This window comes from Schistocerca cancellata, chromosome 9 (assembly GCF_023864275.1).
Source record: "Schistocerca cancellata isolate TAMUIC-IGC-003103 chromosome 9, iqSchCanc2.1, whole genome shotgun sequence".
Taxonomy (NCBI): domain Eukaryota; kingdom Metazoa; phylum Arthropoda; class Insecta; order Orthoptera; family Acrididae; genus Schistocerca; species Schistocerca cancellata.
The window spans coordinates 24,609,252-24,632,080 of NC_064634.1; the positions used below are offsets into that span (position 1 = coordinate 24,609,252).

The 22,829-nt window shown below is 39.0% G+C and overlaps 1 protein-coding gene and 1 non-coding gene across 4 annotated transcripts in view; one reads left to right on the forward strand and one right to left on the reverse strand.

The window, feature by feature from the left end:
- LOC126100717 (acetyl-CoA carboxylase) overlaps window positions 1-22,829 on the forward strand; it is a 444,288-nt gene that overhangs the window by 330,372 nt on the left and 91,087 nt on the right. For all 3 annotated transcript variants that reach the window (XM_049911338.1, XM_049911337.1, XM_049911336.1), the window contains exons 8-15: window positions 2,843-3,013; window positions 3,123-3,285; window positions 4,547-4,709; window positions 14,269-14,523; window positions 14,740-14,906; window positions 15,202-15,413; window positions 15,722-15,971; window positions 20,295-20,398. In XM_049911338.1, the coding sequence (XP_049767295.1) occupies window positions 2,843-3,013; window positions 3,123-3,285; window positions 4,547-4,709; window positions 14,269-14,523; window positions 14,740-14,906; window positions 15,202-15,413; window positions 15,722-15,971; window positions 20,295-20,398 (1,485 nt within the window). The remainder of the gene's footprint in view (window positions 1-2,842; window positions 3,014-3,122; window positions 3,286-4,546; window positions 4,710-14,268; window positions 14,524-14,739; window positions 14,907-15,201; window positions 15,414-15,721; window positions 15,972-20,294; window positions 20,399-22,829) is intronic.
- Trnaa-cgc (transfer RNA alanine (anticodon CGC)) lies at window positions 11,956-12,028 on the reverse strand. The gene has a single exon. It is a non-coding gene; the product is annotated as a tRNA-Ala (tRNA).

Here is a 22,829-nt window from a genome sequence, read left to right on the forward strand (position 1 = left end):
TGATCAGAATAAATTCCCAATTTCTGATCACTTTAACGTTCTTAATTTTCTTGAAATTCCTTTTTATTTATTTACTTAATTATTATTTCTTTCTTTTCTCAGACGCTATGTCTGGTCAAAAATGGAAAGTGACGCGGACCTTGATAAAGTGTGACTTCCTTTTAACTGTACGGTATATGTTATATTGCATTTAGGAACTTTTGGGTGATTGAACATGTATCAATAATTACGGATTTCTGTAGTTGTATATATAAGTTTGGACGTAGCTGTATTGCTTTGATGTACTGATGGATATTGTGTGGTATGACTCCTGTAGTTGATAGTATAATTGGTATAATGTCAACTTTATCCTGATGCCACATGTCCTTGACTTCCTCAGCCAGTTGGATGTATTTTTCAATTTTTTTCTCCTGTTTTCTTTTGTAAATTTGTTGTATTGGGTATGGATATTTCGATTAATTGTGTTAATTTCTTCTTTTTATTGGTGAGTATGATGTCAGGTTTGTTATGTGGTGTTGTTTTGTGTGTTATAATGGTTCTGTTCCAGTATAATTTGTATTCATCATTCTCCAGTACATTTTGTGGTGCATACTTGTATGTGGGAACGTGTTGTTTTATAAGTTTATGTTGTAAGGCAAGCTGTTGATGTATTATTTTTGCTACATTGTCATGTCTTATGGGGTTTTCTGTATTTGCTAGTATTGTACAACCGCTTGTGATTTGATCTACTGTTTCTATTTGTTGTTTGCAAAGTCTGCATTTATCTGTTGTGGTATTGGGATCTTTAATAATATGCTTGCTGTAATATCTGGTGTTTATTGTTTGATCCTGTATTGCAATCATGAATCCTTCCGTCTCACTGTATATATTGCCTTTTCTTAGCCATGTGTTGGATGCGTCTTGATCGATGTGTGGCTGTGTTAGATGATACGGGTGCTTGCCATGTAGTGTTTTCTTTTTCCAATTTACTTTCTTCGTATCTGTTGATGTTATGTGATCTAAAGGGTTGTAAAAGTGGTTATGAAATTGCAGTGGTGTAGCTGATGTATTTATATGACTGATTGGTTTGTGTATTTTGCTAGTTTCTGCTCGTTCTAGAAAGAATTTTCTTAAATTGTCTACCTGTCCATAATGTAGGTTTTTTATGTCGATAAATCCCCTTCCTCCTTCCTTTCTGCTTAATGTGAATCTTTCAGTTGCTGAATGTACGTGATGTATTCTATATTTGTGGCATTGTGATCATGTAAGTGTATTGAGTGCTTCTAGGTCTGTGTTACTCCATTTCACTACTCCAAATGAGTAGGTCAATATTGGTATAGCATAAGTATTTATAGCTTTTGTCTTGTTTCTTGCTGTCGGTTCTGTTTTCAGTATTTTTGTTAGTCTTTGTCTATATTTTTCTTTTAGTTCTTCTTTAATATTTGTATTATCTATTCCTATTTTTTGTCTGTATCCTAGATATTTATAGGCACCTGTTTTTTCCATCGCTTCTATGCAGTCGCTGTGGTTATCCAATAAGTAATCTTCCTGTTTAGTGTGTTTTCCCTTGACTATTCTATTTTTCTTACATTTGTCTGTTCCAAAAGCCATATTTATGTCATTGCTGAATACTTCTGTTATCTTTAGTAATTGGTTGGGTTGTTGCTTGGTTGCTGCCAGTAGTTTTAGATCATCCATGTATAGCAAATGTGTGATTTTGTGTGGGTATGTTCCAGTAATATTGTATCCACAATTTGTATTATTTAGCATGTTGGATAGTGGGTTCAGAGCAAGGCAGAACCAGAAAGGACTTAATGAGTCTCCTTGGTATATTCCACGCTTAATCTGTATTGGCTGTGATGTGATATTATTTGAATTTGTTTGGATATTAAGTGTGGTTTTCCAATTTTTCATTACTATGTTTAGGAACTGTATCAATTTAGGATCTACTTTGTATATTTCCAATATTTGTAGTAACCATGAGTGGGGTACACTATCAAAAGCTTTTTGGTAATCAATGTATGCGTAGTGTAGCGACCTTTGTTTAGTTTTAGCTTGATATGTCATCTCTCCATCTATTATCAGTTGCTCTTTACATCCTCGTGCTCCTTTGCAACAGCCTTTTTGTTCTTCATTTATAATTTTGTTCTGTGTTGTATGTGTCATTAATTTCTGTTTTGCAAAAACAGACATAATGTCTTATGGGATAAACAGCAATCACTGATTTTATAATGTTACTTAAAATCCATCTTGATTGCAATTTTTTTTTTTAAATTTTTTTTTAATTATTATTATTATTATTATTATTATTCATATGACCGGTTTCGGTTGAACCGAAACCGATCATATGAATAATAATAAAAAAAAAAAAAAATAAAAAAAAATTGCTATCAAGACGGATTTTAAGTAACATTATTAATTTCTGTGTAATGACTGAAGTTAATATTTTTTATATTGTTGGTAGGCATGTTATGGGGCGATATTTTGCTGGGTTTGCTGTGTCTGCTTGATCTTTACGTTTCAGATAAGTTATTCCATGTGTAAGAGTATCAGGGAATGTGTATGGGTCTGCAATGTAACTGTTATTGTTATTATTATTATTATTATTATTATTATTATTTGCTATCATTTCCCTTTTTCCACTTATTATTCCCAGCATCAGTAGAGCAAATTCTATTTTGGTACATTGGGAATGTATTACCCTTAATGTAATGTTGTAGTAATCGACACTTAGTGAAATTGAGGTATTTATATTTATTGTTAATAGGTTCATGTGCTTGCCATTTCCTGTATATTTGTATAGTAATGTGGTTTAAAGGCTCACCTCATGTGCTAAAAGTGTATATATTGTAATTCTCAATAGGCAGCTGTCCGACTTGCAAAAATGGTGGGCTACGTAAGTGCAGGAACTGTGGAATATCTTTATGACATAAACGGCAATTACTACTTCTTAGAACTGAACCCTAGGCTGCAGGTTGAGCACCCATGTACAGAAATGGTGGCAGATGTGAATCTTCCTGCAGCTCAGTTACAGGTACTTTTATTACATTGGCTTAGCAATTCAATACAGTCTCACAATTTCATGGATTGTTTGTGGGTATATGTTACCTTCATATCATATTAATATAGTTTTCCACTTGCAGATTGCTATGGGTTTGCCATTAGACCGGATAAAAGACATTCGTCTTTTATATGGCGAGTCACCATGGGGCGATTCACCTATTGATTTTGATACTCCACGGCACAAGCCCCAGCCCTGGGGACATGTAATCGCTGCTCGGATAACTAGTGAGAATCCTGATGAAGGTATAGTAATTCTTTAATTATCGATACCAGCCTATGTATCTATTCTGTAATATTAATTCTGATGACATTTTGATAGTATGTTCAACCATCAGGCAATTTTTCGACTCCTTCCATCTCAGAATTGGAGGAATCCGGTGCACAACTGGAGGTTTCACATGCTACATGATTCAGAACCAATCGACAGCAGTGTTAATGAAGCCCTCCAGCTCCGACACTTGCACCTTTGACCACACAGCTGTATTCACAAAATTGGCTCATTGTCCCAACGTAGATGATTTTCATTTATTGATCTGGTCAGGCATAGACAATTGGTCAGGCATAGACAGTTTACCTGTGTTCTGTTTTTCTTTATGCAAACCTGTTTCTCAGTGCCTTGCAATGATTTTTTGCACCATCCTTCACTAAAAAATATGAAGAAACTTCGAACATTTTCACAGCAGTTCCTAATGACAAGACCACATAAGATGACTGGTGGGACAGAAAGCAACTGTCGAGTAAAATTTGAAATAAGAACTGTGCATGTTAAACTTTTGGCATGGTGATTCGCAAAAACATTGAGGGCTTGGTGTACATTCACTGCTCCCAACAATCAGTTATTGAATGTGGAACTTCCTGGCAGATTAAAACTGTGTGCCGAACCGAGACTCGAACTCGGGGCCTTTGCCTTTTGCGGGCAAGTGTTCTACCATCTGAGCTACCCAAGCACGACTCACGTCCCGTCCTCACAGCTTTACTTCTGCCGGTACCTCGTCTCCTACCTTCCAAACATTACAGAAGCTTTCCTTTGCAGGAGAGCTTCTGTAAAGTTTGCAAGGTAGGAGACGAGGTACTGGCAGAAATAAAGCTGTGAGGACGGGGCGTGAGTCGTACTTGGGTAGCTCAGATGGTAGAGCACTTGCCCGCAAAAGGCAAAGGTCTCGAGTTCGGGTCTCGGTCCGGCACACAGTTTTAATCTGCCAGGAAGTTTCATATCAGTGCGCACTCTGCTGCAGAGTGAAAATCTCATTCTGGAATTATTGAGTGTGCTACGTGGGTGTTTGTTTTTGCATTAGTGTTGAACTTACGACGAATAAAGTACGGTAGTTACAGTTAAGCCATATTCATTGTTGCTTGCTCATTGTACGGTATTCACTTAAGTCTTCAGTTGTGCAACATGATCGGTGAAAAATCTCCAGGCCATGCCTTGGGAATGTAAATAACAAATAGGTTTATTGAAAAGGTTCGCATTTTACCTGAAATGTTTTTTCTCCCTTCTCTTTAGGCTTCAAACCAAGTTCTGGCACAGTACAAGAACTTAACTTCAGATCATCAAAAAATGTCTGGGGCTACTTCAGTGTGGCTGCATCTGGTGGTTTACATGAATTTGCAGACTCTCAGTTTGGACATTGCTTCTCATGGGGTGAAAATCGAGAGCAAGCCAGGGAGTAAGTAAGCATTATGAGCTTTTACACTGTACAGTGAAACAATTAACCTGTTTATTATACCTTCACAGTTGCACCATTGCTTCTTTCTTTCCTCCATTCTTCTTCTTCTTCTTCTTCTTTTTCTTCTTCTTCTTCTTAGACTACTATACCCGGGTTGGTGAAACAAGTCACTAGACAGCTTGCATGGAGTTGGCTATAGTGAGATTGCGAGGTTGCAATAGCTGCCACAACACACGCCCACAGCTCCAAAGTACATTTCGTAAATGTAAGCTACAATCAATGTTTATACATAAGTGTAACAAAGTGCATTTTTCTATCAATGGAGAGAACAACAATGGAGACTAAGCGTTTGATAGCATATGAAACTGGGAAATAAAAACAACCAAAGTTAATGACAATATCTATGAAAAGTCATTCCAAATTTTTACCGTAATAGGTGCCTGTAAAAAGTCGTATAATAATGTAAACCTAAGCATACCAAAGAACATGCGTAACCTACTAGATTGCAAAGAGAGAGAATTAATTCTGTATACATTTACACTCACCAGTTTACAATGTCGGTGGCGGAATTCCATCCAGTTCTCCTTCACTATCGTCGGAATCGATGCCGAAACCTTTGTCTTCATCATCATCATCATCAAGAGAAATCATTTTATCTAAAATCACGGAATGGGCATTGCATTGTCCATCATAAACACTGTTGGAACACTAAACTGGAGCAACAAATTTTTAAACCACTTTAGAAACCGTGTCTAGTTCATACCCTCATGACATTCACTGGTTTTTCTGGATCGAAAAACTAAAAGACCTTGAAGCACAAAGCTGTTTGAAGATCCTGTATGGGCCACAATTAATTGGGATCCTCCTGTTGGCTGATGACTGCTGCTATTCGGAGTATCGTCTGTTTAGCATTTATCAACTGGTTCTCCAGCGTTGACCCAGGTTTCGCCTAACCATATGACTGAGTGTATGTCCTTTCCTAGAATTTTGTGTAAGAAAATGGTAAGAGCTGCAACGACGTGAGATTTTTCAAAAATTTTTGTCCATCTAATTATTTAAAATGGAAGCCCAAACTTTTTAATACCATCTTAAAAGACGTTTTCCCCTGTGAGAAAAGTTCACTTTCTTTTGAAAAAATTAGCAACTTAGCTATTGTGGGGTATTCTTTCCTTCTATAATATCTGTATGTGTGCTGACGAATTGCATTGGTTTGGAAAGAATCAATATCTGTAACAGGACAAGGTTGTTTTTTTGTCTTTCCAGGAGTATTTAAAAACACTCTGTGTGTCCTACGGGCTTTGTTCCACACTGTTTATTTCAGTGTTTTGTAAGCCTTGAAGTAGCGCCCATTTCCTTATAAACTGTTCTTTGACAGAGTCCTAGAGTTTTTGAGGTATGCTTTAAAATTTTATTGGCAGGAATTGACGCATGCGCATGAACAGAAACAAATTTTATATCTTGATCATAAAACTCGTGCATCCTCCATAGCAATTCCAAAGCTTGACTGTTTAATGGCTCCCAGGCACAACGGATTGGCGCTTGGTGAATGATATCTTTTTGGTGACATTGTTTAGTAAACAGAAACTGTAGTCGAGGCAGTAACACAACACAAAAGCAGGCAGTCGTGCACTATCATACAGTGTTTACATGGAAGCCAGTAACGTAGTAGCATCAATGCCGGAAGCAGCTTTTGTTCAGTGCTGTAATTGGTTCAGACGACGCAGCACCTCGCGTCCCTTACATGTTTGTGAGTTATATTTGCCGACTTTATGGTGCTTGGGGAGTGACCTTGAAGTGACATGCTTCAGTGGCCTGGATATACTTCTTTCTTTTTTTAAGTGACTGTTTTTGAACACTTGCATTCAAACAATTTGGTTTATCAGAAGGTACAATATTAATAAAACATAAAGTACCAAATGTTAAAATACATAAATAGTTATCAAACATTGTGTATGCACAGATTACAGTAGAGCAGTACATTGTTTATGACATACCTGCATCTCTAATGTTTGACTGTACATTGGTCCAATGGCACATCCAAAGATTTGTTCATATATCATGTCAAATTAACAATTATGATCTGACTGTAACATAATTCCAATGGTACATTCAAAACTTGACTGGTGTCCTTAGTTCTTCATACAGTCAGAACTTCACAGACACCTTAAGTTGTTTATGTAATCATGTACATTGTCTCTCCAGAGATTATACAGTTAAAATGAAATACATCAATATTGAACAATGGAAAATCCAGGATGGAATGTAACAATTTTGTGAAAAGGAAAGTTGCTACTCACCATGTAGCGGAGACGCTGAGTCACAGTTAGGCACAACAAAAAGACTGTCACAAAAAATAGCTTTTGGCCTGTGAGGCCTTTGTAAGAATTAGATGGCAAACACACATACATGCAAACACAACTCGCACACACGCCTGCAGTCTCAGGCAACTGAAGCCACACTGTGAGCAGCAGCACCGGTGGATGATGGGAGTGGTGACTGGGTGGGGATAAGGAGGAGGCTGAGACAAGGAGGGGGAGGGATAGTAGGGTAGCATGGCAGACAGTGACATGCTTTCGGGGAAGGAAAGAGGGTAGGTTAGATGGAGGGAGTGGGAGGTTGGGGGGGGGGGGGGGGGACAGCTTAAAAAGAGAAAAGTACAAAGACTGTGTTGCAATGGGGAAATGAGGGCTGTGCAGTGCTGGAACGGGAACATAGAAGGGGCTGGATGGGAGAGGACAATAACTATCGAAGGTTGAGGCCAGTAGGGTTATGGGAACTTAAGATATATTGCACGGGACGTTCCCACCTGCACAATTCAGAAAACCTGGTGTTGGTGGGAAGGATCCATATGGCACAGACTGTGGAGCAGTCATTGAAATGAAGGATGTCCTGTTTAGCAGCATGCTCAGCAACAGTGTGATCCACTTGTTTCTTGGCCACAGTTCATTGGTGGCTATTCATGCAGACAGACAGGTTGTTGGTTGTCATGCCCAGCACAGTGGTTGCAGCATAGCTTGTAGATCGTATGACCGGTTTCACAGGTAGCTCTGCCTTTGATGGGATAGGTGATGTTTGACCAGACTGGAGTAGGTGGTGGTGGGATGATGTATAGGCCAGGTCTTGCATCTAGGTCTATTACAGGGAATGAGCAATGAGGTAAGGTGTTGGGAGCAAGGGTTGTGTATGGATGGACAAGTATATTGTATATGTTCGGTGGACTGTGGAATACCACTGTGGGAGGGGTGGGAAGGGTAGTGGGCAGGACATTCCTCATTTCAGGGCATGGCAAGAGGTAGTTGAAACCTTGGTGAAGAATGTAATAGAGTTGCTCCAGTCCTGAGTTATAAGGATAATGCTCTTCTGTGGCCGGACAGTGAGACTGTGTGGTGGTGGGAGACTGGATAAATAAGGCACAGGAGATTTGATTTTGTACAAAGTTGAGAGGATAATTACAGTTTGTGAAGGCTTCAGTGAGACCCTCAGTATATTTCCAGAGGGCCGCTCATCACAGCATATGCGACAACCTCGGGTGGCTAGGCTGTATGGAAGGGACTTCTTGGTATGGAAAGGGTGGCAGCTGTCGAAGTGGAGGTATTGCTGGTCGTTAGCAGGTTTGATATGGACAGAGGTACTGATGTAGCCATCTTTGAGGTGGAGGTCAACATCAGGAGTGTGGCTTGTTGGGTTGGGTATTACCAGGTGAAGCAAATGGGAGAGAAGTTGAGGTTCTGGAGGAAGGTGGATAGGGTGTCCTCACCTTTGATCCAGATAGCAAAGATATCATTAATGAATCTGAACCAGGTGAGGGGTTTAGGATTCTGGGTTTTTAGGAAGGATTTCTCTAGATGGCCCATGAATAGGTTGACATAGGGTAGTGCTATGTGGGTGCCCATAGCCGTACCCTGGATTTGCTTGTAGGTAATGCCTTCAAAGGAGAAGTAATTGTGGGTGAGGATATAGTTGGTCTTGGCAACTAGGAAGGAGGTTGTTGGTTTGGAACCCGTTGGGTGTTGGGAAAGGTAGTGCTCAATAGTGGAAAGGCCATGGGCATTAGGAATATTAGTGTATAGGGAGGTGACATCAATAGTGACAAGCAGGACACCATGTGGTAATTGGACAGTAGCTGTGGAGAGTTGGTGGAAGAAATGATTGGTATCTTTTATACATGGGGGTAGGTTCCGGGTAATAGCTTGAAGGTGTTGGTCTATGACAGCAGAGATTCTCTCAGTGAGGACACAGTAACTGGCTTCAATGGGGCCTCCTGGGCGGTTAGGCTTATGGACTTTAGGAAGCATGCAGAAAGTGGGAGTGTGGGAGGGGTGAGTAGAGAGATGGACTGTGGGGAGAGGTTCTGGGAAGGGCCTAAGAATTTGCGGAGTGACTGGAGATCCTGCTGGATTTCTGGAATGGGGTCACTGTGGCAAGGTTTGTAGGTGGATGTATCTGACAGCTGATGTAGTCCTTCTGCCAGAAAATCCTTGCAGTTCAAAACAACAGTGGTGGAGCCTTTATCCGCAGTTAGGATTATAAGATCAGGATCAGTTAAGATGGTAGACTGCCGGTCTTTCTGTTTATGTAAGGTTGGTTAGCATGTTGAGGGATTTGGGGAATGATGGTAAGGCAAGGTTCGAGGTTAAGAAATTCTGGAAAATTAAGAGGGTGTGGTTTAGGGCAGTGGGGGTGGACCACGGTTGGATGGAGGAGTGAACTGAGTTAGGCAGGGTTCAACATTGGTCTTTGGTTGAGGAGAAAATGTCTTTAACAAATCCTGCATGACTGAATTTGGGAGTGGGGCAAAAAGTGAGGCCTTTGGAAAGGATTGATATTTCTGCGGGGCTAAGGCTTCTGGAAGAAAGGGTCATGGCTGTGCTTCTGGTCTGTGTAGGTTCTGGATCTATGTAGTGGTGGGAGGGAGTTTCGGAGAGTGAGGTAAATGTAGTAGGTCTGCGAGACAGGGTTTGTCAGCTATGAGATGATGTGGAGGTGGTTTGGAGGTTGTTGTAGAGGGGGGTGGAGAGTGGTACTCCAAGGCAGGAGTAGGAAGTGAGCAGGGGGGGGGGGGGAGCTTTTTGAGGTGGTGTTGTGTATGTTGCTCTAATTCCTGGAGGGCAAGAGTTTCAATGTGTGTTATGGGTTCCAGGAATTTGGGACTGCATAGCAGGAGAATTTTGTGGATGGAGAGAAGGTACTGCAAGGAGATTTGGGCTTAGTTGATATGGTTTTGCAGGCCTATGTTGGTGAGGTCCGATTGGCGGAATCTGAACAGGAGGTCATTGTGGCAGGGAGATGGCAGCCGGAGATGGGTAATTTGATGGTAAGGCCATTTGGGGGGATTCCATGAGCCAAGCAACAATGCAGGAACGGTATGTGGGACTAGGTTCTGGCTAGGAATAAGGAAACTTTTCTGTATTGATACAGGTGGAAGGAGCAAGGATCCAGGGTGGTGGAAAATACATGAAAAATTACGTGAATAACGTAGAATTATGTCCGAAAAGAATCCCAAAAAAAAGAGTAAAAAATCACTAGGATGAAATGAAGGCAAAAGGGGGAATCAAGATGAAATCTGTGGGAGTAACCGGTAGTGAAAGTTGAAAACTCACTAAAATTGACGAGAAAGCACAGTGAAATCAAAGAAAAGATATATATAATATACAAATACATTTTACTGTGGGTAGCAGAATGGATAAGTATGAAGAAGGGGTATGGCATATGTGACTGGATGAGGTGGAATTAGTTGGTGCGAACTGGGATAGAACGGAGAAAGAGGGGGGGGGGGGGAGATGGGGAGAGGTTCGTAGGATGAGATTAAAGATCGTGTAGCACCGGAAAGGTGCAGGTAAATAACACACGAAAATACCAGAGAGTGACGCAGGGAGAGTGATAAATTAGGCGGTATGGATTAATGATATCGGCCGGAGTGATGTGGGACATAAGATGCTGCAACAACAGTCAGTGTGATCTCATAGCTGTCTGTTGTGCACGACTGAGACAGTTGATACAGTGTGGCTCGTAAGTAGAGCATGCAGTGCAGCTTGTAAGGTGACAAGGAAACACAGGAAAGAAGAGAAAGGAGGATGGACCTTGAGTATAGTGATGCATTAGAAAATAGTAACAAAGGAAGACAGCACTGGGTTAGGATTGAAGAAAAGCAGTCAGGCAAAAATCAAACAATGGAAAATCCAGGATGGATTGTAACAATATTAATACTGTGAAAAGGAAAGTTGCAACTCACCATATAGTGGAGATACTGAGTCACAGATAGGCACAACAAAAGACTGTCACAAATAATAGCTTTTGGCGAGAAAGGCCTTCGTCAGAATTAGATGGCAAAAACACACACACACACACACACACACACACACACACACACACGACTGCAGTCTCAGGCAACTTAAGGCCACACTGCGAGCAGCAGCACTGGTGCATGATGGGACTAAGGAGGAGGCTAGGACAGGGAGAGGGAGGGATATTAGGTTAGGCATGGTGGACAGTGGCGTGCTGTTAGGGAGTGTGGAGGGACAAGGTGGAACGAGGGCAGGGCAGTTGGGAGGTTAGATGGGGGGAGCAGAGAGGTGGGGAGGGAGGGGGGGGGGGTTAGCGGGAAAGGAGAGGAGTAAAAAGACCGCATGCAATGGAGGAATGAGGGCTGTGTAGTGCTGTAATGGGAACATAGAAGGGGCTGGTTGGGAGACGACAATGACGAACATAGGTTGAGGCCAGGAGGGTTATGGAAACGTAGGATATATTGCACAGAAAGTTCCCATCTGCAAAATTCAGAAAAGCTGGTGTTGGTGGGAAGGATCCATATGGCACAGACTGTGGAGCAGTCATTGAAATGAAGGATGTCATGTTTGGCAGCATGCTCAGCAACAGCGTGGTCCACTTGTTTCTTGGCCACAGTTCATTGGTGGCCATTCATGCAGACAGACAGGTTGTTGGTTGTCATGCCCAGCACAGTGGTTGCAGCATAGCTTGTAGATCATATCACTGGTTTCACAGGTAGCTCTGTCTTTGATGGGATAGGTGATGTTTATGACCAGACTGGAGTAGGTGGTGGTGGGAGGATGTTGGTGGTGGTGGTGGTGGTTAGTGTTTAACGTCCCGTCGACAACGAGGTCATTAGAGACGGAGCGCAAGCTCGGGTTAGGGAAGGATTGGGAAGGAAATCGGCCGTGCCCTTTCAAAGGAACCATCCCAGCATTTGCCTGAAACGATTTAGGGAAATCACGGAAAACCTAAATCAGGATGGCCGGAGACGGGATTGAACCGTCGTCCTCCCGAATGCGAGTCCAGTGTGCTAACCACTGCACCACCTCGCTCGGTTGTGGGAGGATGTGTAGGACATGTCTTGCATCTAGGTCTATTACAGATATATGAGCCGTGAGGTAAGGGGTTGGGAGCAAGGGTTGTGTATGGATGGACAAGTATATTGTGTAGGTTCAGTGGACCTCGGAATACCACTGTGGGGTGGGGGGGATATTTCTCATTTCAGGGCGCGACGAGAGGTAGTCAAAACCCTGGTGGAGAATGTATACATCAATTGTGTATTGATAAAGGCCCCAGACATTGTCACATTGTTTTACAAAATACTGACATGAACGGCCATCAGATGACCGATTGGAATTTTATAACTAGGTACAAGGAGCATAGCCTGAACAGCAAGACTACTTTTGGCCATAATTTATAAAAGCACAAAACACGTAATTGGTAATATTGAAAATATCATGAAAATTGAAGTGCAAGAGTGGATGCAGTTGTAGATCTGTCAGCAGACGACCATGTTCTACGAAACAGGAATTGATTATCTTGTCTCAACATTGGAATAAATGTCTGAATGCACGTTATGATTACTTTTGAATGGAACGATTCCATGGTCCCGTTGTGGTGGGTGTTTGATTTTCGTTTGACTGCCCGTGTGTAAAACAAATTATTGCAGTGTACTTCTGAGTAAGTGAATTATCAGTGTAACTCAATTTGTATCTGTTGTCTTGTATATTTAGAACATTAGTGTCAAGAATAACATTTTGCATACTGTAATGTTTTTTGCGTAAAACAATGGCCTCTGAGACATGAAAAATAGTCACTCATCTCTCAGTTGGCAATTATGATAGTGCTAGTGATTCAGTAACATAGGTTAATGACTGGTGTGTGCTAGAAATTAATAGTTACATTTCACTGATTTTCATACTGTGTTGGTTGTACACAAAACCATACCCTGTATATTGTGAGCTGACACAGTATAAGAGTAAGATTCTGGAATAGTCTGCTATGTTTGAATGAATTTCTTAGAGAAACCCAATGTCACACCTGTGACTGTGAAGGACATCTTTAAGGTGGGTTGTAGCTTCTGTGAAGGTCCAGTTCGCACCCTGGGTTAATACTGACTGAGGTAAAATTTTGTTTTTATATGCTCCGTCCTGGAGACTGAAGCCTGGCCTCATGTTTTTAAAAACTTGAGTGCAAATTTACCATGATTGTTTTCTGTCAGGCATTATTCTATTGTTTCACGGTGCAGTATTAGTACAGATTGTTTTCAGCACTGGAATCCTGCGATTTCATCAGTTTCATTATCTCTCCTGCCCCTCCCCGACCCTTCTAATTAAAGTATTGTAGTGAAAATTATGACTTATTGACAATATAATGTAAATGGACAGATAAAGAAAATCTGCTCACCAAGTGCCGGAGGGTAACACACACACAAAAGATTGAACTTTCACAAGTTTTCAGAGGCAGTGGCTCCTTCTTCTGGTGAAAGAGTTGAAAGGGAAGGAGGAGGGGTGAAGGAAAAGGACTTGAGAGGTTTAAGGAAAGGGATACAGTTTAGAAAAGTCACCCAGGATCCCGAGTCAGAGGAGACTTATGGGACGGTATGAGAAGGAAAGACTGATTGTAGGAGACTGCATCGGATGAGATTTGAAATCCCAAGAGCTTGAGGGTGGAAGACAGGGTAATATGGGTGACAGATTACTACTAAAACATTGCCAACATTCATACAGTGCATTTTTGTAAAATAATAACTTTTTGACTTAAAAATGTAATGTTGAACGATACTGGTCAAAGTATTACTTTGTGTTATCTGATATTTAGAAAAGACAGTGAAATGTTTAGGAAACAATTCCAGGGACAGCTGCTAGAGAAAATTGTACATAGTGTGCTGGTAAAAAGAGATGAGTTTCTACCCTCCATCTGTCTTTCCCCTATCTATCTCCCCCTCTCTTTATGTTGAAGTTAATATATAATTTTACATTCATGAACTGCCACAATTTGACCATGAATTATGGTTTAGATCACTAATCTCTGGCCCTGAAAATAGGTAAAAGTAGACTGATGAAATATGACTAAGATGGTGGCAACAAACTGTAAACAAGTATTGTAATAAACAACGTAAGGACTAAATACAACACAACGAACAGACTTTTTTGGTAGCTTCCTTGTGACTTAGTGTATATCTATATGAAGCTATTTTAAATGAGTGGCACTGTGCTTTATTAAAATGATGTGCTAAGAAATATCTGAAACTATTACCTTTTTGAAATACAAATATTATGTTATTTTTCAGGAATCTTGTGATAGCTTTAAAGGAACTCTCAATCAGGGGTGACTTCCGTACAACAGTTGAGTATCTCATCAAGCTGCTAGAGACATCAAGCTTCCAGAACAATACTATAGACACTTCATGGCTAGATATTCTCATTGCAGAGCGAATCCAGGCAGAAAAGCCTGATATTTTGCTAGGTGTAATTTGTGGTGCTCTTCATATAGCTGACCGAGCGATCATCACTGCATTTCAGAACTTCCAGACTTCTTTGGAGAAGTATGTAGTCCTGCATATTGCTGTTTTACATAAAGTACCCAGTATTTTGAACTAAAAAATACATAATAATAGTTTATTGTTACCTTACACCGTAAGAAAGGAAAAAGTATATTTTTATATGCGTAATGCAATGTTTCATAGTCCCTAGAGAGTGCATTCACTTATTAAACTTTCAAAGAAATATGCACCAGGCTCAGATAATGGTTTCATTTTCAGGGGGCAAGTTCAAGGATCTAATACTCTGTTCAACACAGTTGATGTTGAATTAATAAATGAAGGGTACAAATACAAGGTACAAGCCACCAAATCTGGACCAAATAATTATTTTATTGTAATGAATGGCTCCTTTAAGGAAATAGAAGTCCATAGGCTTTCTGATGGAGGTTTGTTATATAATGTTTAAAGTAATTTGTAGCAGTGTTTCTACTAATTTGTGAATGTGTTTCATTTTCCTGTTGATCATCAATGATAATAGACTATTATTGCTATTATTATTAATAATGTGTTTTTAATTATTGATCATGCAATATATTTCACAATATATTTCCATAATATGTGTGGTGGTGTTACAGTGCAGTAAAATAAAACAATACATAATAAAAAAAATATGTTGAAGTATCTTTCATAAGCAGATGTTAATAGAATTTATTTATAATGTATTTTTGTGTGTCTGATCAGGCATCTTGCTTTCAATTGATGGTTCAAGTTACACAACATACATGCGCGAAGAAGTTGATCGCTATCGCATTGTTATTGGAAACCAAACGTGCATTTTTGAAAAGGAGAAAGACCCTTCCCTTCTGCGTTCACCGTCACCGGGCAAACTTCTGTCTTTTCTCGTAGAAGACGGAGGACATGTGGACAGAGGACAAGCGTATGCTGAAATAGAGGTGTGAATTTTGAAAACTGTTCATTGTGTACCACCATGACTCTCTCTCTCTCTCTCTCTCTCTCTCTCTCTCTCTCTGTCTCTCTCTCTCTGTGTGTGTGTGTGTGTGTGTGTGTGTGTGTGTGTGTGTGTGTGTGTGTGTGTGTGTGTAAAAGCCATGCTAAATATGTGATTATGACAGTTTAATTTTATTCATTAAAAATATAATGTAGAGCATATACAGAATAGGTCACTAAAATGTTAGTATGTTTGGTTTTTTTTTTTTTTCCAAATTAATATCCAGTAACCTCCTTTTTCCCCCTTTCTTAGGTCATGAAAATGGTGATGACACTCACAGCAAGTGAAGCTGGCTGTGTGTTTTATGTGAAACGACCTGGCGCCCTTCTTGAACTTGGGACACTGATTGCTCACCTTGAACTCGATGATGCCTCCCTTGTTACAAAGGCACAGGAATACAGAGGGGGTTTTCCAGATAATGACAGTTCAGCTCCTGGTGTCGCAGAAAAGCTGAATCACCTACACAATAAATACAGAGTAACACTTGAGAATATATTAGCTGGTGAGTGTGATCATCCTGTCAAATGTTCTTGATTGGGTTTTTAAGACCCACTTTGTGCAAAATACAAAATGTTTTTCTCTCCTTTTTTGTTGCCTAGGTATGGTTAGATACCTGTGTACAAACTTTGTAACTAGATAGATAAAAAAAAGGAAAGTCTTTCCTTCTCGTTGCCTCTGGTAAGTCTCCCCTGACCAGTGGTTCTGTGCGACTTTCCCGAAATCTACTCCTTTTCCTAGACCTCTCCAGTCCTTTTCCTTCACCCTTCTTACTTCCTCTTCAAACCTTCTGCCTGAAGAAGGAGCCACTGGCTCTGAAAGCTTACCTAATTATAACCTCCTTTTATGTATGCGTTCTGCTGCCACTTTGTGAGTAATCTTTTATTTGCCTAATTAGATTCTTTTGGCAAAAATTGATTGTTTTTGTTGTTATATGTACTAACTTTGATTGGTTGGTTGATTCCGGGGGAGGGGACCAAACAGTGAGATCATTGGTCCCATCGGATTAGGGAAGGAAGTCGGTCACACCCTTTCAAAAGGAACCATTCTGGCGTTTGCCTGAAGAGACTTAGGGAAATCACAGAAAACCTAAATCAGGATGGCCGGATGCCGATTTGAACAGTCATCCTCCTGAATTCAAGTCCAGTGTGCTAACCACTGTGCCATCTCGCTCGGTAACTTTGATAGATCTAACTTCATCTCTAAAAACATGATACAGGTTTGATTAAATTTGAATAAACCTGTACCATATTTGTATAGAAATGAAGTACGAATCCATGGAAAGTAGAACATGGGTACTGAAACATGCCACCCCCTTTTTTTCCCAGAAGTTGAAGTTAGAAAACTTTTGTTTGCTCAGAAGCAGCCATTGTAAATTCAAAAATTAAACTGTTATTGGAGCCGTTCTATCACTTAAAATAGCACACTGATTATTTTATTGTCTTTATTTAATAGTGCAAATGGTTCTACAAAGACAAACACTGTAAATCAGTTTAGGATGAAATTGGTTCTAAAGGCAAGGAAGCTTGTTTATGGGCCATGCAGTTCATTGCATGGCTGTTCAACAATTTTTGATGCTGCTTGTTTTGGCAGAAATGTCTACTGTGTGACTTGTAAAACATGCATTCACTCATTAAGCATGCAAAATGAGGCAGAAAAACAAAAACAAAAACAAATATGTGGTATCAAAATTCAGTTCAGTAATAATTTCTGTTATCCTCTAGAACAGCACACAACAACCAATTTCCCCAAAATTTCTTCACTTAGACTCATTGTTCTTATTATTAATTTGGCATCCAGGACAGTAAATTACAGCTGTTTACAAATTCAAGACAAATATACAATACATACACAATTTTGGCATATGTGTTTATCAGATAGAACATTTTTGAAAATAGAATTTTTTTATGTCACAAGAAGCGGGAGATGCATACTTTAGAGAATAAATTTTAGACAAAGTTGGGTCAAGTTGAGAGTCTTATATGTTCTTGCCACAAAAATGTTTCTGTCAATTTCATAATAGTAGAATCAGGATTTGATCCGAAAACTGTGTTCACCTTAACTTTTGCTGCTGCACACACTTCTTCATAGGATGATTGCGAAGATTTTTCAACCTTCACAACAGTTTTTGATTTGATGTAAATTAGGTCTTGCTTCAAATCTGTAAATCTGCTTTCTTGAATGCCACTTCCACACTTTTAATGCAAGCTCCATTGGTGGCTTTGAAAGTGTTTCCACTCCCCCACTGGAAAATAAATAAATAAATTTGGGGCCAGTAATGTAATGTTTTCAATAGAATGAAACAAATAAATGTTAAATTCAATAACTTTTGGGGAATTTATAGTTTCTTACCAACTTCATGATAGTTATTGCAGTAAAAGGTGGCAGCAGTTATCCATTATTCCATCTGGTTAAAATACATAGACTGCTGTAGCAAAGCCAAGTCTGGCAGCACATCTCTAAATGTGGCAGAATGGATTTTCAGTAGGAGAAAAGTCAGCTTGTGTCTTAGTTAATGCTGTCACAATTATCAAATTTTGTGCATCAGTTTCCCTTGTTTGTTGAGGATGTGAGAGTATTCACATTCTTTCAGCAACACAATGTAATGTATGGGCTTAAAATGCTTTACATCATTATCAAGATATTTTAATTGCTTCCCTTCACACATACGATGAAGCATCACTTAACAACATACTGACTTCTGCCAGCATCTACAGAGCCAAGCTAGGTAGCTTGAGCTCACTATGAAGGTTACAGACTGTAGCAAAAGCTGCGAAATTACTCACTTTCTGTACTTTTCGCATATTTCATGTGAAAAAATCTACATAAAAGGCACTATTGTGCAAGTTACTGCAATATATGTAGTGATGTCAGAAAAATGATGCAGTGTGCCAGGTAATGTCTAAGTACATGCAATTATATTGATGAAATATTCAGATGATGCGTTTACTACCCAAGTAATCAGAACATGCAAACACTCGTGCATCATGCTTGGAAATGCAGGCTGTAGTGATAATTAAGTAAAGGAAGCAATGAAAGGAAGAGAGAGGTTATAAGCCATGCAAAGAAAGAAAAATGAAGTGAGAAGTGGAAAGTGAACATGAGGGTAGGGGGAATGAGATATCATTGATTACAACTGGAGAAGACTTCAAGAGGAGCAAGCCCAATGGACCTTTAGAACAAGAAGTGAAAGAAATTTAAACTTTTTAAAGATATAACTTCACTTAGGGTGACCAGATGCAATTGTTTAAAAAGGAGGACAAACAGCTTCAAAAAGGAGGACAAAATAAGAAAAAAGAGGACACGTCAAATGGATCAAGTGCAGATGAGGATACCACCCGTCAGCTTTGGACAAGTCACGTGACTGCTGGGAATTACCAGTAAAACTAGTAGGTAATTGTTACTGATGGTCAGGTGGTGGTTCACTGAGCAATATAAAAAAAAAATTAAAAACATTGATTGTGGTGACAGTGTGACGTCAATTGTTTTGTTATGTCAACAACATGGAATTGCTTACAAAGCGAAAAACGTAAGACCACTCACCTCCCTTCATTCGACGCACCGCTACCAACATCTACAATAAGCAGCAGCTGACGACATGAAAACTGCGCTTTAATCTTCCGAATACAAATAAATTGAATGACTATGAAACAATGAAATAAAACCATGACAGTTAATCTGTCAAGTTATTTCTTACCTTTATTGGCCACTGAGACGTACATTCCAGCTCCACATATCTTACATTCCACTTCAAATTCATTTCCCCTTTCTTAAAGATGGATATTTGCAAGAAAGGACATCAGAAAATGTACACTTTCATTTAGGCATAGCCAAATATTTTACGTAACTCACTCGGTTAAGAATTACACTCACAAATCACACGTGCATTACAGGAAGCCAATCCAATACAAAGCGAAGATACGAAACGAAAATTTTAAATAATCGATATTTGCATTCGCTCATAGGTAGATCAACGATAACATCGATGATCCTGGTGCCACCTACTAACACTGCCTTCGTACTTGTTTATCACGAAGGCTGTGCCAGTAGTTAAAGTACTTAAGAAAAGAGCAATAGAACGGGACAAATTGTAAATTTAACTGTATTACGCTCAACTTTGTGGAAAAGCCAGACACTGTAAAAATCCACCCGGACCGCGGACAAAGAGCTAAAAAGGAGGACATGTCCGGATTAATCCGGACGTCTGGTCACCCTAACTTCACCTGAAATTTCTAAGAATTTTTCATTTAAGTGAGCTGTATTACCTCTTTTGATTATAAATAACAGAAGGAGTAAAGCAGACAATGTACTGAGTAGTTGATAGGCACATAAACAAGACTGTGAACTGCATTACAATCCTTCTGGGTATTATGCCATATCGTAAGATGATGCAGCAGTACAAATCTTAGAACATAGTTTGAGGAATCCTCCTTAAGAGCTGTAGAATACATGCGCATATACACACATAACACCAGCACTGTTGTACAGTTTTCATACTATTGTTACATTCCTTCCTGGATTTTCCATTGTTTGATTTTACCTCCACAGTGGCATCATTCCAGCTGACCACATAGCGTGTGCATTGTAGATCAACTTTGCTTCAGTGCCAGCACAATATAGTTGGTTGATAAAACTCCTATAATTTGCAGATTGCTTGAAAAATTGTTGTTTTAAGGTAATCTCACGGAACTATAAAACGGGTGGACATGTCAAATGTAATAGTGTAGCTGTAATGTAGGAATAAGTAGGCAATTTTGGTGTAGCAGAGATAATAGAGGGGAGAGGTTTCCATTGTTCTGTATTTTGACAGTATTGTTTTCTATTTTAGGTTACTGTCTTCCTGATCCATATCACTTAGCTCGATTAAGAGATGTGATAGAGAAGTTCATGAGTTCTCTCCGTGACCCTAGCCTTCCTCTGCTTGAGCTCCAAGTAAGTTCAAATATGAACTAAATCTTCAGGATAAATTTCAGAAAATTTTCTAAGTGTTACGCTACATAAAAAAGTACTGTGAAGTTATATGTATGATTAATGTGCTTTTCAGAAACTGTGAGCTAAAATAATAATCCTCATTTTTATTTTATGAAACTCTGATGCTGCAGTAATGTATTCTGAATGCAGTATTTACTCTGTTTGTGAGATACCTGATTCTAGTTTCATCCAGAGAACTTGTCAGCATATGTTTAACTGACTACTACTATTAAGTGCATGTGTGTGCTGTTAATTCATTTATTGATTCTTCTTGGAAAAATTTGCTGTATAAATATTTTTAAATGTGTATAAAATGTTGTAAGCTAATCTTGACAAGTGCTCTTTACAGGTTCAATTAATTCATATTCTAATAAATGTTTGTTTTGTCCTCCAGCTGTTTGATTTGGTTTTAAAATCAGAGTTATCTAAATCTGACAGAAAATGTGTGAAATCATAAATTTAAAAAATTGCATTCTTCTCGACTTATCATCTGAAGTTAACTTTTAAAATGTCTGTAAATGACACACAGGAAATCTTGCAGACATGATTTACTATTACTTAACCAGTGAGGGAATAGTCAAATCTGACATGTTGAAACATGCCCAGACATTGTTTATATAGGAAGAATGAACTGTAAGAAAGACTCTGTCAAAGTTTTAGCTGCTAAGACATATTGCAAGTATTTTAAAAAATGTTTAAAATTGCCAAATTCATAGCTTGACAGGCAGCTGGAGGATTGTACACCCCTACCTGAGCAGTAATGGACTGCACTTGTGGATATCATTGGTTGACAGTGCATCGTTAAACAGATAACATGACTGAGTTTGATCGTAATTTGTAAAGCTAATTTCAGTTTACAGTTGTCCACAACTTATTTAATATCTGTAATAATTACAAGTTTTAGTGTTAACAATGATGATAAAACTGAATTAATATTCATTGTGTTCAAAGGTTAATGTTCAGCAGTGTGCAAACCCAGTTTTGCTTCATAAAATCTAACAGCAAGTAAAAGTGAATAGCACATGCCATTAATTCATAGCTGACGTGAAGTCAGAACTTGCTGTTATCCCCACATGTACTGTATGCAACACCAATTGGTCAGGTTTTGTGAAAGAACTGCGAGCAATCCGCACTTTATCATTTCGATGTGAAAAAAATACAGTGTGTGCTGTGCAACTGATTATTGCTATGACACGTTCATATTTAACAATGATAGTGGTAAGAATGAGTGTATTAATGTTTGCGCAGCTTTATATCTGTCTTCAGGGACCTCAAGGCATATGAGGACCAAAAATTAAGAAAAAGGACTGTTTAGTAGCAAAAATCATATGATTATTGACCTATCAAATTCTGGAAAAATAGGAACAAATGATTTTTAACATTTCATTCAGAACACTATCTGACCAGTTACAGAAATTAATTCATGTCTTTTGTTGGACTCTTCGTCTGGACATAACAGTACTTCTGCCATTCAGGGGGATGACAATAAAGACTCTTGATATTATTCAGATTCCATCCGGAACAACCAATGGAACTCTCAATAAAAAATTTTTCAGCTGTTGAAAGTATTTTTAAAGAAATTATCAGACAATATAATTTCCAATAGCTTCATGTCATTTGAGAGTTATCAGGATAACAGTGTTCTTAAATTTCATTCATTTGTGCATTATCGGTTTGCATCAGCACGTTTTATGAACTGTTTTAAGTATGCCCAGTATGCAGCACAATAAGCAGAACAGCAGCCACGGCTGTTTCTTACTTCTCCACAATTCAGTCTAAATAAAACTATTAATTACTGTGACACACGTGAAAGCATTAATTTTTCTTTCATCAGGTGTGTCTAATGTAAGGAAAATGGTTGTTTTCATCATACAAATTACACTTCATTTTATTGTGATGACTGTGGGGAATAAACAAAGAACTGTTTCATTGTTACTACATTATTCAAAAATTATCACATGAACTGTGCTACAGAAATTATTATAAAATGATGTATGTGTAAGAAATATTGCTTTTCAATAAATTAAAGTCAAAATTAATGGAAGTTGTCTGTAATGTGACATTAAACACTGCCTTGATTTATTCCCCTCTGCTAGTCATGTTTGTAAGAATTACATGTGGACCATTTTAGCTTTGATGTGAAATGTCTTATTCAAAACATTAATGATACGTGACCTTTTTTGTATGGTTTAGCCGCTTGAAATTTGCTTGTGTCACTCTGGATATGAGCACTATGCGCTACTATGCTCTCTTGTAATAGCACATCATGTGATAGGCAGGAAGAGCTGTACAAACCACTGTTATAAGTGGTTCTTCATGTGTCAAAAACAAGTTACGTCAAAAATTCTTGCAATGCATCTTATCAGCTAAAATTTTTACAGTGCATTTGTTT